This window comes from Camelus ferus, chromosome 13, assembly GCF_009834535.1.
Source record: "Camelus ferus isolate YT-003-E chromosome 13, BCGSAC_Cfer_1.0, whole genome shotgun sequence".
Classification (NCBI taxonomy): Eukaryota; Metazoa; Chordata; class Mammalia; order Artiodactyla; family Camelidae; genus Camelus; species Camelus ferus.
The window spans coordinates 38,774,834-38,792,584 of record NC_045708.1 but is presented as its reverse complement, the minus strand read 5'-3'; the positions used below and the strand labels follow the sequence as shown (position 1 = coordinate 38,792,584).

General features: G+C 36.7%; 1 protein-coding gene across 3 annotated transcripts in view; it reads left to right on the top strand.

Annotated features, from left to right (window-relative positions):
* NDC1 (NDC1 transmembrane nucleoporin) overlaps positions 1 to 17,751 on the top strand; it is a 44,699-nt gene that overhangs the window by 18,957 nt on the left and 7,991 nt on the right. For all 3 annotated transcript variants that reach the window (XM_032494321.1, XM_032494323.1, XM_032494322.1), the window contains exons 11-16: positions 1,720 to 1,878; positions 4,054 to 4,299; positions 4,390 to 4,505; positions 7,116 to 7,166; positions 8,890 to 8,953; positions 9,453 to 9,553. In XM_032494321.1, the coding sequence (XP_032350212.1) occupies positions 1,720 to 1,878; positions 4,054 to 4,299; positions 4,390 to 4,505; positions 7,116 to 7,166; positions 8,890 to 8,953; positions 9,453 to 9,553 (737 nt within the window). The remainder of the gene's footprint in view (positions 1 to 1,719; positions 1,879 to 4,053; positions 4,300 to 4,389; positions 4,506 to 7,115; positions 7,167 to 8,889; positions 8,954 to 9,452; positions 9,554 to 17,751) is intronic.

Genomic DNA, 17,751 nt, shown 5'->3' with positions numbered 1-17,751 from the left:
ACTTGCCAGTTCCCACTTATAAAATGAAACTGTAGTTACATGGAAATGAAATCCAGTTATATAAAAATATAAATAAGTGGAGCTGCTCTCCTTTTGGTAGCATGAAAAACCCAGGGCCAATGCTGTGGGAAATTATCTGCAGCAATACCTTTCTAGCAGACTTAGGTTCAGTTAGGAATTCTGTGTACACTAAATGTTTTCGCCAGATATTTAAGTAAACTGTAACTGAGTGGCATGTTCTCTGCCAGAGAACATATATTAAAGTGTTAACTGGTCATAGAGAAAGAGACCTGATTTATGGCTACCAGAGGCAAGGGTTGAGGGAGGGGGGGTTAGATGAAAGCAGTCGAAAGTTACAAACTCCCAGTTATGAGATAAAGAAGTACTAAGGATGTAATGTATGACATGATAAATATAATTAACACTGCTGTGTGTTACATATGAAAATTGTTAAGAGAGTAAATCCTGAGAATTCTCATCACAATTCTCATCCGTGTAACTACAAGGAAATACATTTTTTTCTATTTCTTTAATTTTGTATCTATTAGAGATGATGGATGTTCACTGAACTTATTGTGATAACCATTTCATTATGCCATACACCTTAAACTTATACAGTGCTATATGTCAATTATATTTTAAAACTAGAAGGAAAAAAAGGTAACTGGACCATTGCATAGTTCCGTAGTGGTCCTGAGTTACAGCAGTATAAAACATCCTGGGGCCTATTGATGGAGTATTTTGTTTGTTTTCAGGTTGAATGGTATTCCTCTTGAGTTGTAAATGGGGGAAATATTTAAGGAGGAGCCTAAGTGAAGAGAGAATGATTCTCTGGCACCCAGGCTGGAGAAACCAGTTTTCAGTGGACTCCTTTGCTATTCTCAAAACACAGTGAAGCACAGTTGATTTTTATATGACAGCTGTAGGAGATAAATGTCTTAGAAAAATCAAAAGAAAATGAGAATTAAGGGATTTTTTAAAGATTATTTAGTTATTTATTTATTCATTTATTTTGTTTTGGGGGGAGGTAGTTAGGCTTTTGTTTATTTATTTTAATGGAGGTACTGAGGATTGAACCCAGTGCATGCTAGGCACACACGCTACCCCTGAACTGTACCCTCCCCCCAAATTAAGGGAATCTGGATCATAGTAGTTTAAGTTAAATAATAAGCTAACAGATAGTAAACTCTCCAAGTATAAAGTATGATCACTATCAAATAACATGTCACTTCTATAGGTATAATAGCAAGTAGGGGCTCTTTTGCAAGTGAAAATATGTGGAAGCACAGTGGGTCAGACACAACAGGTTAGGGGTCACTAGGGACCATGGGATACATCTCATTAGACACGTTCATTGTCTTAGTCTTCAGTCTGCTCAGTACTGCTGGTGGAGTAACCTGGGTCTTTTTCACTCAAACTGTGCTCCAATGTTTGGCTTTATTTTAACAATTTGAGAGTAGTTTTTTAATGGTAAAATAGCAAATTTTTGCTTGTAGACTTTTAGGAAAATTATTTCATCCAAATATTTATTGAATTCCTGCTGTATATTAGATGGCATAAGTATAAATAGTAGCTCAACTGAGAAAAATGGGCCCTGATGCAAGGTATACAATATAATACTATTTAATGAATAAAGCATGTCTTAATTTTTTTCCCCATTTTGAGAAGAGACTATATAAGATTATCTACATTTTAAAAGCTGATATTTGGACCTTGTAGGTGGACATCCCCACAATTGGACAGCCATTTCAAGGGAGTGTTTGAATCTTTTAAATGATATGACTCAGAAACTTGTGCTCTACCAAGAAGCTGCTGCTACAAATGGGAGAGTGATGTCTTCATCATACCCAGTGGAACCTAAGAAACTGAATTCTCCAGGTAACTCCTCGTACTGCTAAGAGAGGGGAAAGCATTTATAGTCATTTTCTAAGAAAGATAATAGTAGTTAATTTAAGAATATATATATGAGTATGAAGTACATATTTTAGGGGAAAATTGATCTAATATATGAGATATTGTACTGAGCCAAGAAAAAGGCTTGGGTATCATTATAGATTGGAAAAATTAAGTCAAGGGTGATTAGTGGTGGTGGTGGTAGTAGTGGTACAAAGACTAACAAAATGTTGGTCATCAAATAGAAGGCTTCAGCTACTGTTACGGTTGCAGTATCCCAGAGACAAAAAGTTGCTGGACAGTGCCCAGAGAGGAGCAACTGAAATGACTCAGTGATTTGGGGGCAGGGCCATCACATTCATTGTTTTAAGATTGCTAAATATAATGTTTGCAAGGTGAAAGCTGAGAGGAAGAAGTACAGGCGGAAGAACCTTTGCTATTTCAGCAAACCCCTTAAGGAGAAGATACATAGGAATGTAATAGTGATAAAAGGACTTAATGTTCTGATGCCTTTTGGAGCCAGGCATTTAATGAAAATGGGCAAAACTGGCTGGGTGAGGACTGTGGTAAACTTGAGAGCGCAGACTTCATCTGAAATGGAAAGTCGTGGATTAGCTTCAGTACGTTGTTCCCAGGGGGGAAATTTGGACCCAGTATCTGAACTTCTGATCTTGGTTTTCTTTTAAAGAGAAGCCTGAAGAAATTTTTGGGAAAATCTGCTTTTTAAACATTGACAACTAATCTTGGTATTTTAAAAAAATCACTATATGGGCCAAAGCAAACACATCTCTGTCTTTGACTTCATTACTCTGGTGGGGTCATAGACCAAAAACAAAGAGATTAGTAAAGAAAAACAATTTAGATAAGTTCAATGATTTTAAAAGATTCTAGAGTGTTTCATATGTTATCAACATTCAGATTAGCATGTATTTATTCAACAGGTATTTATTGAATGCCTAGTATATACCAAGTACTATGCTAGAAGCCAAAGGATCAAAGATGAAAAAGCACTCTTGGAACTGATCCTTTCATGGGAGGCACACAGATAGCCAGTATAACTGCTAAAAGGAAACCTGTCAAAAAGGAGTCTGAATTGGTAGGATGATGTTTGATAATAAAAGGAGATCTTGTATGTTAAGAAGAGGAGTTGAATTTTATTCTGTGGAGCCCTTAGAGAATTTTGAATAGCTATAGTTATATCAAATTAGCATGTTAGATCATTATAATCCTGAGCTGGGGGAGCGCCTTGGTCTGACCAAAAATGGATTATTCATTATTTTAAATTGTTGTCATATCCCATCACTCAGTCAAAATTTGCCTCTAATTTTGAAGGATAATTGCGAAACTTAAGAACCCCAGTCTTAAATTTTAAATTGATTCTTCAAATATTTCCTATTGCCATTAACCCTTAATGTCATATAATGAAAATATTGTACTTTAATTGGTTGATATCTTTTGCCAGTTTTTTTTTAATACCAGTTTCATTAAGAAGATAGAGTACTCGTATAATTTATTTGTCTTTGTGTCTTGTACTGGAGTGGCAGGAAAAATGTTCTTTTGTTTTTGTATAAGAGGCTCTATAATTTGGTAGAATTGTAAGATTATTTTTGAAGAAGCTGTTTATAGATCAGATTTGTAGATATCCTGAGCAAATTTGTCTCTGATGTGACTTTTGTTGACTTGAAGGAACTCTGGGGAAAATGGGATAAGGTTCATGCTCTCTTTCTGTACATTTTCACACTATAGATTTGATTTAGCCAAGTAATAGTTCCAGTAAGAACATTCAGTTAACACTGGGCATATTCTAATGCAATAAAGTTGTTGCCATTTAAAAATAAAATATGAATTGGTAGGTTCACTTAAAATAGCTTAAAGTTAGAGAAACTGACCTTGAAGATGAAGATAACCTGTTTAGGGGAAAAAACAAGAGAGGCTGTACCAGTCCAACAGAAAAAGATGTATAAAGCTCATTGATTGAGAGGTCACCGGGTTGCAGTAGTGAAACCTGGATGTTGAGAATGTAAACCTACATGAGAACAGTCTGCTGAGCCTTGTTTAAATGAGTTAAACAAACAATTGAGGCGTGTAGAATTTGAGAACCCCCACGCTGGCCTGCTTGAATCAGGTTACCTCTTCAGCACTGGATCTGTTCTTTTACAGAAGAAACTACTTTTCAGACCCCTAAATCTAGCCAGGTGCCTCGGCTTTCAGTGCCATCGTTAATTAAGACATCGCTGCTTTCCTCAAAATTATCAACACCTGATGTTCCAAGTCCCCTGGCAACCCCATTTGGCTCTGGTGTAGTGAATCGGATGGCTGGAATTTTTGATGTAAACACTTGCTATGGGTCACCTCAGAGTCCTCATCTAATAAGAAGAGGGCCAAGATTATGGACTTCAGCTTCCGGTGAGGACTGTTTATTTTCCAAAATTTGAAATGTCATACTACAGAGAATCAGATCGTATAAGTTTTTACTTCTTGGTTTTTTTTTTGTAGATCAGCAAATGACTGAATTTTCTAATCCTTCTCCATCTACCTCTGTTAGTGCTGAGGGTAAGACAGTGAGACAGCCCAATGTGATATATTCATGGATTCAGAATAAACGTGAACAGGTAGGATGTTATGGGTGTAGGATTCATATTTACAAATAACATTGAGAGCATCAAGGATTGCACATGAGTGAGCCATCAAGAATAAATAGGACTTTTGGGGTTGCTTTGTGTTAAGTTGACCCACGTGAAATTGCCCGTATTTGACCAGGTTTTAGTTTTACAATTTGCAATTTCATATGGCTTAACCTAATTCAGTGCCTTTGAACTGTGAATTCTTTCACTTGAGATGTTTATTGAGTTCTTTATATATACAGGGTGTGGTTTTAGGTAGTGGGAAAACAGCAAATAAAAGTCCCTGACCATATATTTAACATTCTAGTGAAGGGAAAGAGATGAGCAAGCATGTGTATTGTACTATATTTCTTTGAATATAAAAAATGCAGTTGGTCCTTGAACTACATGGGTTTGAACTGTGTGTCCACTTGTATGCAGATTTTTTTTTAATAGTAAATACTGTTGCATTTCACAGTCACAGCTGGTTGAATCCACTGATGTGGAACTATGGGTATAGAGGACCAACTATAAGTGATATGTGGATTTTCAAATGTGGGAGAGTCAGTGTCCCTAATTCTGGAGTTTTTCCAAGGGGTATACTATTAATTGTAAGACTTATTTTATATACTATTTTTTTTAGAAAATCTTGCCAGTTAAACCATGACATGCTGTTGACTATATGCATCCTGATATGTCATGTTCAAACTATGAAAAATACATGTCTTAAAGGGGAAGAAATTTGATGTCTTTGGTGCTAAATAGAAAAATAGAGCAGGAAAATGAAAGAGCAGCTGGAGGAAACGAGTACCATTTTATGTGGGGTGATCAGGGGAAGTTTCATTGATAGGGTGACTCTTGATTGGAGACCTGAAGGGAGGGCAGGGAGCAGCAAAATGCAAAGGCCCTCAGGTGGTATCTGCTTGGCTTGCGTGAGGAACAGCAGGGACACTCGTGTGGCCAGAGCCGAGTGAGGGGAGAGTGGTAGGTGGGTGGTGAGATCAAAAGAGGTAGCCGGCACCCAGAGCTCATAGGCCCACTAGCCAATGTAAAGATTGACATTTTCTCTTTAAGAGATGGGTAGCCACTGTGTAGTGTTACCCACAAGAATAACATGATGTAACCTTAATTTTGAAACTGCTGCTGTTTGAGACTAGATCCTCGGAGGGCAGTAGTGAAAGCAGAGACAGTAGTAAAGCTATTGAAGTAATCTAGTGGGAGATGATTGTATCTGTGACCAGAATGGTTGTGGAGACTATAAAATGTGATCAGGGTCTGAATATTTTCAAGGTAGTTATAATAGGATTTGTTTATGGTTTGATTGTGGTGTGAAAGAGTCAATGTTGATTCTGAAGTTTTTGGCCCGAGGGCCTGAAATAATATAGTTGCAATTTATAGAGTTGCAATATACTGATGATTCTGGAAGAGGAGATTTGATAGAGATGAGGTGGGGAAATCACGAGTTTGATTTTAGGCATGTCAATTTTGAGATACTTACTAGACAATAAAGTGAAAATACTGAATAAGAAATTAGACATGTATCTGGAGTCCAGGGGGAAGATCTAGGCTAGAAATGAAAATTTGGAAGTCATCAGAGTATAGACAGTATTTAAAGCCATGAGATTCCTTGAAAACTCTTGGGGATTGTAGATATAGAAGAAAAGAAATGCAGATCCTCTAATGACTAAGGGTCTGGGAGATGAGGAGGAGGCCAAGCACCATTGAGGTGAGAAAGAACCAAGAAAAGGGCGTTTCAAAGAGAAGCGAGTGTCCGATGTTGCTGATAGGTAGCGTGGAATTCAAACTAAGAATGAACTGTGGCGGTCATTGAGTCCTTGACAAGAGCTATTGGATGGAGTAGTGGGGATGAACACCTGATTGGCATGGGTTCAGGAGAGATTGGGAGAGGAACTGGAAGCCAGAAGAAAAGCTGGATCTTTCAAGAAGTTTTGCTATAAGGGGAGTAGAGAAATGTGATAGCTGGGGGGAGTTGAGGGATCAAGGGAGGATTTTATTATTTAAGATGGGAGAAATAACATGTTTGTGGATTGAATGATTAATAGAGAAGAACTGAAGGCATTTTACAAAACTTCAGGCTCTATGTGCTGTAAGTACTGCTGTGTCATGAATTTACTTTGAAGTCAGTTGGGTTATGTAGCTTTTAGCTTAATATTAGGAAAATTGTTTTCCTTGTAAATGTCAACCAGTAGAAAACCACTTCATGTCTTAAAGATCTTTTTTTTTAGTAGGGGAAACACTCTTTTTTGGCATTAAGAGGTTAAAGGGTAAGACAGTTGTAGAGAATTGAGAAAGAATTTGGTCTTAGAGAGTATCGCCAGAACCACTTAGAGTTCCTTTTATTCTGACAGGGCTCTACTTTGAGGGTTAGACATGTGTACGTGGGAATGCAGCTTAGGTTAGATGGCTCATCTTGCCTATCCAATTTATAGTACAAAAGTATTTACTTATGTGGTTTACTGTAAATACTGTTCTTTCCCTGTAAGTTGTAAAGTGTTTCATTTAAGTTAGTGTCAGGAAGAACCTGGAAATGCATAATAATCATATTTGGGTAGAATTGAAGACTATGCATGTGTTAATTCTTTTTTTTTTCCTACTCAGATTAAGAATTTCTTATCAAAACGGGTGCTGATAATGTATTTTTTCAGTAAGGTAAGAATGTGTAGCATTCTTTGGAATTGGGAATAGGGGGAGAGGAAACAAAATAAAAAATAAAGTAGCAGATGGGACTTCTAAATATTTAGCTTGATCATAGCAAGCCAAACAGCTTTGCATCATGCTTCACTAAACCTCTGTTTTAACGATAGCTGTTCTAGACACACATCTCACCTCTGGCTTCCTGAGGCTTGGCTCTAGTTGGCCTCCTGAGTCTCTTGGCTGCAGGCAGCTTTGTGCTGATATGCAGTTCCTTTCTGCAAAATCTTAGTGGCCAGTTTAGTGTTCAGAAGAGAGATAACTAGGTTAGACTGCAGGTGTTAAACTTGTATTGGATAAAAGTTGTAATTCAGGCCACAAACTAAATGACTTTCCAACTTGTCTGTCAGCTGCTCCAGCTGCTATAGGAGAGTCAGTTTCAATGGTAGCTGAAGATTTATTCCTATTTTCACTGCTACAGCTGTTGTGTACTAATTAATCTTTTGATGAGCAAAACCTTTGCCCACATGTAGGAGGGAGAATTTTTGTTTTAATTATTTTAATCTAGCTTCTCTCTTTCTGCAAATATTGCAGTATTAACTATAATACACTCAGTTAATGCCTGCAAGTGAAAGTCTGCATTGGCATACATTTCTCATTTTTTCTCATTTTTATCCTGTGGGAGTCATACTCTGATGGATGGAGAGAGAGATCTGAGTAACTCGATAGAATACAGATACACATAACAGAGAATCCTTTCAATTTCTTGGAACTTTTTTCACTGTGATGGCAGGGAAGATCCACCCAACTAGCAACTATGTTTACCAAAAATAATCTACCTTAGGCCATCCATTAGAGTTCTGGGAAAACTATCAGACCCCCGAGGAAGGTGTCTTGTCTTCCACCAAGAGGAAGAGGGGTTATCTGAAGTTTTACTTCAGAGCTTTGTTTGGGAAGAATGGGGGAAAAACTCACTCTTTTGTCTTATGTATGCCATGCTCTTTTCACTCAAGTTCCCTCATTTAATTTGAACAGCATCCCTGTGAGATGTCTTTGTCCTCATTTTACACATAAGGAAACCTGAGGCTCAGAGGGCTCAGGTAGATAGCCTAAGGACACGTAGCCAGTAAGTGGCAGAGCAGACGCTGAGCAAGATCTTTTCCCTTGGAAGCGAACGGCTACTTTTGATTTCTTATTTTGCAGATGGACCTATTGTATGATAAGGAGTTGTAGACACTGCTGTTTAATGTTGGGAAATGTAACATGCTGTTGTACTTAACAGGCTTCATTGGGTGCATTATGAAATCCAGCACTTACACGGGCCAGTTATTGCTCCACACTACTTGACCTTGCTGTATTAAGGAAGGTTGGGAGGTTTTTCTTTGGAGTGGGGCTGAGGGTAGACAATTTGAGAGAGGTAATACGTATTTAGAAGTTCTTTTGTTTTTAAAAAAAAAAGCGTTCATAACAATTTAAGTGTTCATAATCCTCTGAGGGGGTTTGAGTGTATGTAACTCTTTAAATGAGAAACTGAGGCACACAGAGTTTTGGAAAGTTGGCAAGTCATGTAGTAAGTTGGTAGCAGAATGCTTTATTGCAGTTAAATCATTGTGTAAGAATTTCAAGTTTTAATTCTTGAGAGGCAACTGTGTATTTTTTATTGCTATAGTATAAATACAATTGATTAGATGAAATTATCATTTCAGGGGAACTTACTTAAATGTTTTTGTTGTATTTGTAGCACCCAGAGGCCTCCATTCAGGCTGTTTTTTCAGATGCCCAAATGCATATTTGGGCATTAGAAGGTAAGCAATCTCAGTGAACTGCAACTATGATTTTATTTATCAGTTAAATATTGAAGTATAATCCATGAAAGATCAGTTCTGGACTTTGATCTCAATCTTTGAATTTTCAGATACATTTTTATTTCTTTGTTTTGTATAGATCATTTTTCTTAGGTATCTTTTAGGAGGATACCAAAAGTATCCTCACAACTGTCCCTCCGTTTCCTTATCAGACTTTGTTTTCTTAGTGCTACCAAGCACACTATTATTTAAAAAATTCTTTTCCTACTAGAACTTAAGGCAGAGAATGTCATCTTATTCAAGACTGCTGCAGCTGTGCACCTTTTCAATTCCTCTTCTAATCTTTGCCTATTTTTCTATTGTATTACTCCCTCTTTTTTATGTAGAAGGTTTTTTTTTTAATATATTCAGAATGGTAACCCTTTCTCAAATAGATGTACTGCAAGTAGATTTGCCTAATTTTGATTCACTTTTAACTTTTTTCTTCTTTCCCCTTGAGGTCTGTCTCACTTAGTAGCAGCATCATTTACGGAAGATAGATTTGGAGTTGTCCAGACTACACTACCAGCTATTCTTAATACTTTGTTGACGCTGCAAGAGGTAGGTAGTATGAAGGTTGGGTGGAGGCAGAGGTCTTGTCCCCTCTCTCTGCCCAGCCTTTTCAGTTTGTTTCTTGTATATCACATTGAGTAACAAAACATATGTTGGAAGTCAAAATAATGGTACTATTCTCATCTTTAGGACATTATAATCTAGGAGAGACTTAGAAGATAAACTTTAATTCATTTATAAATAATAATTTTATTACAACAGGAGAAGTATACCAAACCTGTAGGATATACATCTGGTATTAATCAGATTATTTAGGATATTGGAATTCTGTTCAGTGATAAAAATTTGCAACCTTACACAATTTGTAGCTACTGAAAGTGGCCTGTAGTTGTTACCCATGCAGATAAGAAGTTGCCTATCGGCCAGAGGCATAAGATGGATCTGAGGCCAGTGGATTCCTGCCACCAGTCTGGGTGCATAGGTTTAAACCTAAACTGAAAGTTTAGGTCTCTTTAGTCCTAGACTTAAAGGAAGAAAAATAAAGCATGCTTCTTATTTTCCACTAGACTGCCTTTCTTAACTTCATGTTGGGTGACATGTTTTACACTGCCTTGTAATATTAGTTGTCTGGCAGATGAGCAATATAAACACTGAGGTCTAGAGGCATTTAGAGGTAGGACTTGGGTATGTGTAGTAGGTTTTCTGGAGGAGGGGTTACTGAACTAGGCTTGAAAGCTAACAATTGATACATCTTTTGGTCTTGGGAAGCAGTTTAAGATATGAAGAGAAAACAGGCTTCACTGTTCCTTTCTTCAAATCTCAATTCATTTTACCTCTTAGAAAGTCTCATCAAAACCAATGACCTTTTTTTTGTTTTTGCTTTGAGTCCTCTTTGTGCCCACTTTCTCATATATGTTACTTGAGACTTGTATGCACAAGTGGATATTTTTATTGTGTTCTTTCCCAGCTACTTTTCTCTAAAGAAATAATTTCCTACTATTTCCCCACAACTTCTAATATTTGTCTTATCTAACCACACAATAGGATAATCATGATTTGAGATATTCATAGCATAGTTTGCTTTTTTAAAATTCTGACTGTGTAGTTTAAAATAAAACAACAGTACACTGCTTTATAGTCTACAGAGTGATTTAATATCTTTTTATCTTTTTGATCCTCAAAACTATCTTGTGAAGTAAGATGGAGGTATTTTGGCCCTATCTTACACACGAGAGAGGTTTGGTAACGCAGTAACTCAACAAGTCAAGGTGGCAGAGTTGAGACTTGAAACTGAGCTGATTGCAGGGCATTAGCAGGGTGGTAGACCCCAGGGAAAGCAGAAGATCCACATCCTTTATTCCTTCTGAACTTATCTACCATTTTATCCTGGCCTTTTTATTGTCATATAAGGTTCTCTTCAGAGAGGATGGCTCTGCCCTTAGAACTGTGGCTTTCAAACTTTGAACCAAGACCTGTATTACGTTTACATTTGACTCAGAATATAAGGGTGTGTGTGTGTATGTGTGTGTGTGACAGAAACGAAGGGTTCTTAGAACAGTGCTTACCTTTTACTATGTGCTATGAATTCTGATGTTTTTCCATTCTATTTCATTTTCTAAAAATGCCGGTTGAAACTGAATTGATTTCACAAGGATCACACTGCCCTAGCGATATCCTTCACCCAAATTACTTTCTTCTCACCTCTCCACCATCAAAAGTTTTAATTCTTCTTTATAGAAGGTTTAAAACTTCTTTAATAGTTGGTTATGTGTAGGTATGACAAGGAAAGCAATCTGTTTATTTGGTTGTGGTCATTCCTACCTTTGATTAGAAAGGTAAGAATTACAGATTTGTTGAAAGGTCAGTCCCTATTTACTTTGAAACAGAGGAGTTGGATGGAGAATACTTTTGAGGGGCAGAGTAGAAAGAGGCAGAGGCATATTTTTGAGAGCTGGGAAGAGATAAAAGGAAAAAAGAACAGCACCAATGACTTGGTACTTGGTTTCTAGGTGTAAAAATTCCTTCTCCTGTGAGGCTTGTGGCATCTGTTCTCTCCTAGGCCACATCACAGTTGGCCTTTTGGTCATGCTCTGCAGTCATCAGATTTTGCAAACTGCCTTTCAGTTTTTCCCACCCCATATCCTGAGGCTGATTATGAGTGATTCAGTGTCCACATGATTATTTGTCCCGCTTGGCTGCACAGTTCTTTGGCTTCCTCCTCTTCGCCACTCTTTTATATACCCATCAGTCTCAGCCTGCGACTGTCATCCGGACCTCCTCATTCCCTGAATTCTCCACTTCCAGAGCTTAAAATTCCAGGATTCTACCCTCTAAGCCAGAATCTTTTAAATGTTTTTGTGCCAAAGATCCCTTTGGCAGTCTTATGAAGTCCATGGACTTTTTCTCAGAATAATGTTTTTAAATATATAAAATAAAGTCTTTAGGATTAGAAAGGAAATAAATCAGTTATATTAGAATATAGCTATGAAAGTGTTAAATTTGTGATACAGTAATGTGTGCTTTTTTTTCTTTCTTTTTTTTGGTCAATAACTAGGAATTGAATACAGGACCTCATGCATGCTAAGCATGCGCTCTACCACTGAGCTATACCCCCAACCCCTCAAAAATGTGTGCTTTCTAATTAATGCACTAAATAAGACCTGTCAGTGAGTCTAGTGACTCATCATTTTGTAGTGTTATGATGAATGGTAATTCATGATAGGTGTAATAGTAATGTGATATGAAGATATTGGTGACAAAGTCACAGGAACTGCTAATGCTGTTGTGACTTGCAACATACATTCATAATTGAAATAAATGCTTAGTTTTAGTAAAGATAGACATGGAATTTTTATCCCGAAGTTTATACCCCCTGAATTCTAATAGGTCTGTGGGACCACGTAAAAGCCCTTGCTCCAAACACTGCCTCCATGCTCTCACTTCTTCCGTGCACTTTCTTTGTTTTTGCCAATATTTTCACTTCCTTTGTCTTTCAGCCCCCTCCTAGCTACATATATGTCTTTCTGTGTCCAGCTTAGACCTCACAGGCTGTCACTTCAACCATTTTATTACTAATTCCTTCAACTCCTTGTTGCCATGTCCATGGGGCAAAACTCTGAGGGATGAGTCCTGTATCAACCACCCATCCTTCCTGCCTCCGCCTTACTTCAGGCCCTTGACATTCCTGACCTGAATTATTACTAAAGCCTTTTGCCCCTGTTAACTCTTAACAGAGATCCTTATTTCTGACTTCAGCCACTATCCTATTCTTCCCATGAGCAATCTTCTCTGATAACCACCATGTACTATTCAGTTTTTTCCCCCAAGTATATTTTATTTTCTTAACCTAACTTTAACTCTATACATGATGCTTTTCTTTCCTTCTTTGCCTGGAACACATTTTTCTGCGACTCTGCCCTGTAATCCCAATTTCATCACCCTATGATGCTGCATTTTAATTGTTTACTTTTATCATCTCTACTAGTCGGAATAGAGGCAGGGATCTTGTCTTGTCTCTGTATTCCTAGCATCTGACATGGTGCCTGGCAAATGACAGGTACTTACTAAATGCTTGTTGGATGATTACTGGATTGCTTCAGTGGGTGAAGACTTCTGTTCTGGAGCCTGAATTGAGTGATGATTCTGATATAATGCTTTAATTAAAGTGGTCTAAAGCCCTTTCATTTTGAGAGGCAGGGATGTGATGTGATGTGATGCATAGGAACCCTGCTGTATGTTTTTGATTTTATGTTCTTTGATGTAGGAGGGATATTTGCTCTTAACAAAGTATCTGTAATTCTAAGTATCTCTAATTTAAGACAAGTTATAAAATACAGGCTTCTGAATGTTACTAAGGAACATTTGTATGGAACTGTTTGGTTTCTTTATTTCACTTTTCACTATCAATAACATCAGCCATTTCCCTGTGTATCATTAAAGACAAAATATGAAAGGAAAGGGGGAGCCTTCTCTTTTCGAACCATTCAGAGGGCAAGGAGTGGAGGGCTGGATATTCTAGGACAGTTGTTCCTGATAGTGGGCCAGGCTATCCGGGGATGTTACAAGTATTATAATGGAGTCATGAATCCACACATACATTGCTGTTTGAATAATTAATGTTTGTCTAACATATTTACAGCTATTTTTCAGAGGTTTCTACGTACTGTTTTAGTTAATTAAAATATAAATTCATTTGAAAGCATTATTTGAGTTCATGGTAATTATTTATTCCCTCCATAAGTGGATGGAGAATAACTACTATCTTGTGGAATTCCACTGTGTGTGTGTGTATGTATGGTGTTTAAAAAGCGTTCCTATATTGCAGAAGGTTGGGGATCAAAATGGAAGTTTTTTTTAATTAAAAAATTTTTTAATTGTGGTAAAATATAGATAAAATTTATTATTTTAAATCTTCTAGTGTGTAGTTCTGTGTCATTAAGTACAGTCACATTCTTATATAACCATCAACTACCATCCAGCTCCAAAATCTTTTTGTTTTCAAGAGTATGTTTCAGATTTTTCAGAAAGCCTTCTATTCTTTGAAAAGTCAGTCTCACCTTGATGTAGGATATCAGCTCTATTATATTTTTTGCCTCATCATCTGAAGGTCAAATTTTGATACACTTGAAATGTTGAAGTTGACCTTCATGCCACTCACAGATCCATTCATCCAGTGAATATTAATTATCAAATGGTTACCATGTGCTGACATATAGAATGAGAAAAGGCAAAATGGTTCCTGCCCTCCAGGAACTTACAGACTATAAAACAAAATTGTACAAATAACTACAATTGTAATAAGTGCTGCAGTGTGCAAAAATACAGGATTATCAGAGAACATAGGCAAATCTAAGTTAATGTTGTGAATGGGGGACTGAAAATAGGGGTTTGATGTCATGAAAGGCTTCCCTGAGGAAGTGATGCAGAAGTTAGCAGGAAGAATGGGGAAAAGGAAAGGAATATTCTTGGGTGCCAGAACTGTGGATTTGAAGGCCCAGAGACTCTTGATCAATACTCATCTACAAGTCACAGTCAGTTCTTTGTTTCTTTAGAATCCTATGCTACTTTACCAAATATTTATGTAGTACTCCAAAAGAAGTACTTTTCTTATAATCTTTGTAACAATCCCATAAGGTTAGAATAAGGCTAGTTTTGAGTGATTGAGTCTCTCAAAAAGACTATCTATTGGTATGACTTATTCAAGATCATGCCTGATAAATGGTTGAGTAAATTTGAAAACAAGGCTTTGAGACCCCAAGTTCTTTGCTGTCCACTGTATCAGATTACGTCTGTGAGGGCTTGGCAGGGGCATGCATTTCCTAACCTCCTTTCTTAAGACAGAATGGCAGCATGTCGGAGGGCCAAAGTGTGAGATCTAGAGCCAGATCTACCTGTGTCTGAATCCCAGCTCTTACTACTCTTAGCTGTGTGAACTTGGAAAAGACATTTACCATATTTCATTGACTGTAAGATGCTGTTAATTAGAAGATACATCTCCACTTCAGAAATTATAAAATGAGGGAGGGAGTGCACCATGGTAATATGGTAATAATGATATTATGGTAATCTCTAAACATCTGTTTCTGTATCTGGAAAATGGGGATGATGATAACACTACTTTATAGGGTTGTGAAGAATGAATGAGATCACCTCCATAAAGCACTCAGGGCACCTGGCGCATATTAAGTGCTGAGCAGATGTTAGCTCTTATTACTTCGATGTCATATTACTACATTGTATGACAGAACTCTTACATTGTACAGCAGAAAAGATCTTTAAAGATTTTTTTAGAGTATTGTTGTCAACACTGTAAGCAAGTAGTCTAGATGACAGTGTCAGACAGATGCCCAGGCTCCATTACTTTCTGGGTGACTGAGGGCAATTTATTAAAGTTTTCTGAGATCAGTGTCTTCATCTGTAAAATGGAAATAATATCTTACAGGGTCATTATGAAGGTTAGAGATGGTATCTGTAAAGAGTCTAGAATAGTTCTTGGCAAGTGTTAGATATGCAATAAATAGGTACTATTATAAAAACATTTAATTAAACAGAATAAAACGAGTGGTTATCATGTATGGCTTTGTTGGCAAATTGTTTTATTATTTAAATGAAATAATATCTATATGACAGTTAACTCAGTTCCTGGCACATGATAACTGCAGTCTGTCATTTAGCTATCATTATCATCATCTAATATTGTTATTATTCTATAGCAGTGGTTCTCAACCAGGGGTGAATTTGCTCCCTAGTTGACATTTGACAATGTCAGGAGACATTTTGATTCTCACAACTAGGGGAGTGATACTGGCATCTACTGTGTGGAGGCCAGGGATGCTGCTAAACAGCCTGTAAAGCACAGGTCAGTCCCCACAAGAAAGAGTTATCCAGTCCAGAATGTCAGTAGTACTCAGGTTGAGAAACTCTGCCCAAAGTCCTGATTTCCAATAACAAAGTCTGATCTTGTCTTTAGCATTTGTTTGGGACTCTGGCTTTGGTGGAGTAAACTTTTGTTTTAACTAGGTTGTAAGTAGAATCCTTGAGACTAACGACTTTCAAGGATCTGCACAGTGGACATTTATTAATGACACTGATAGGTAAATATTCAGGGGAGAACAGCCGGGGTTTTCTCCTTATATAGTCTTTGTGCATATATGATGGCATATAAGTATAAATGGGTATATACTTATATAAGTATAAGCATAAAAGTGCCTGTTTCCATAGTACAGCCCCTTTTAAGGCTTCTGTTAGGGCCAGATAATTCTTAACTACATATTTGAGATCCCAGTTGTGTGATCTGAGTCTTTGGGGCAAGAACCATGAGTGGTGATTTGCTCAATAAATACTTGTTTAATCTCTCATCTGATTAAGTACATCAGTTTTCCTAACCATGGGGCACATCATTAAATACTGTAAATCAGTGTTTCCTAGATTTAAGTTATTCACACACTGCCTTCATAGTTTTTGCCATAGCTGTTTATTACCACATACTATTGTCATAATTTTAGTCATATTTATATACTACCTGAATGAATTATTATTTACTTAGTATTTTAAGTCATTCATATTTAACTTAAACTTATTTAAAAGGAAACTTTATATCAGTATTATAAAAGGAAAACTAATTTGACTTGCAGCAAATAGAATATAGGTCTATAGCACAGAAAAAAAATGTGACAATGAATATATGTTCATGTATAACTGAAAAATTGTGCTCTACACTGGAATTTGACACAACATTGTAAAATTATAAGTCAATAAAAAACATTAAAAAAAAAAAAGAATATAGGTCTAGAGTACCTTATCTCAGACCCTAGGATATATTTCAAAATTGTGGAGTCTTTTGGAATTTTCAGAATGTAACGTGGTATACGTATCATCCACTACATAACAGTCTTATTACTATCTGAGGTGGGATCCCTTAATCAGATACTGTAATACTTTTCTCCAGTGAAATAATCTGAATATTTGTGTAAGTAGGGTAAAGAACATAAATAGCCTATGTCAGCCTAGGTCAGGTTTTACTGCCAGATCAGGGCTTTTTGGATTTCGGTATTGAGGATAAGACAGTTAAAGAGAGAAAAGACAATAATTTTAGGTTCTAACTTGATACTGTTTGCTGAAGTCCGTAAACCTGAAGCCTGCTTATCCTTTGCTACAAAAGGAGATTAGAGAGAATTAGAGATGTGCTAAGGACAGTTTAGCTCCAAAGTGAGGCTTTTCTCCCCAATGTAAGTTTTATACCATTAGGGGCTGTTAGACCCCATTTATTTTTTGCCTTTGTTTTTGGAGCTGTTCCAGTTATTTGTAAGGATTGATATTTTATGAATTTTATTCTTTTTTAGAAATCTTTGCAAGAACAACGGAAAAACAAAATTCATTCTTTTGCAGTTACCCTTTGGATCCTTTTAAAATTTAAGATGTATTATGGAATTCTAGTGATTTTACATTCCCAGTATCTTGAAACAGTTTGCTAGTTGATCATCCTAGGGATTATTTCATCATTACTCATCCATTACTCCAGTTGTGGTAAAAAAAAAAAAAAAAAAAAGACCAATGAGAAAACAAGAATGATGAAATCATATAGTATTGCATCATCTTTTAACAGAAGATATGTAAGTAGTATGAACACACATCTTTTATAGTTTTTTTTAAGCTTTCATTGAATGCAGTTGCTAATTCAGTTTTTTTTTTAATATTAGAAAGTATAATTTATTGGGAAAGGAAATACCAAAATGCCCAAATAGGTT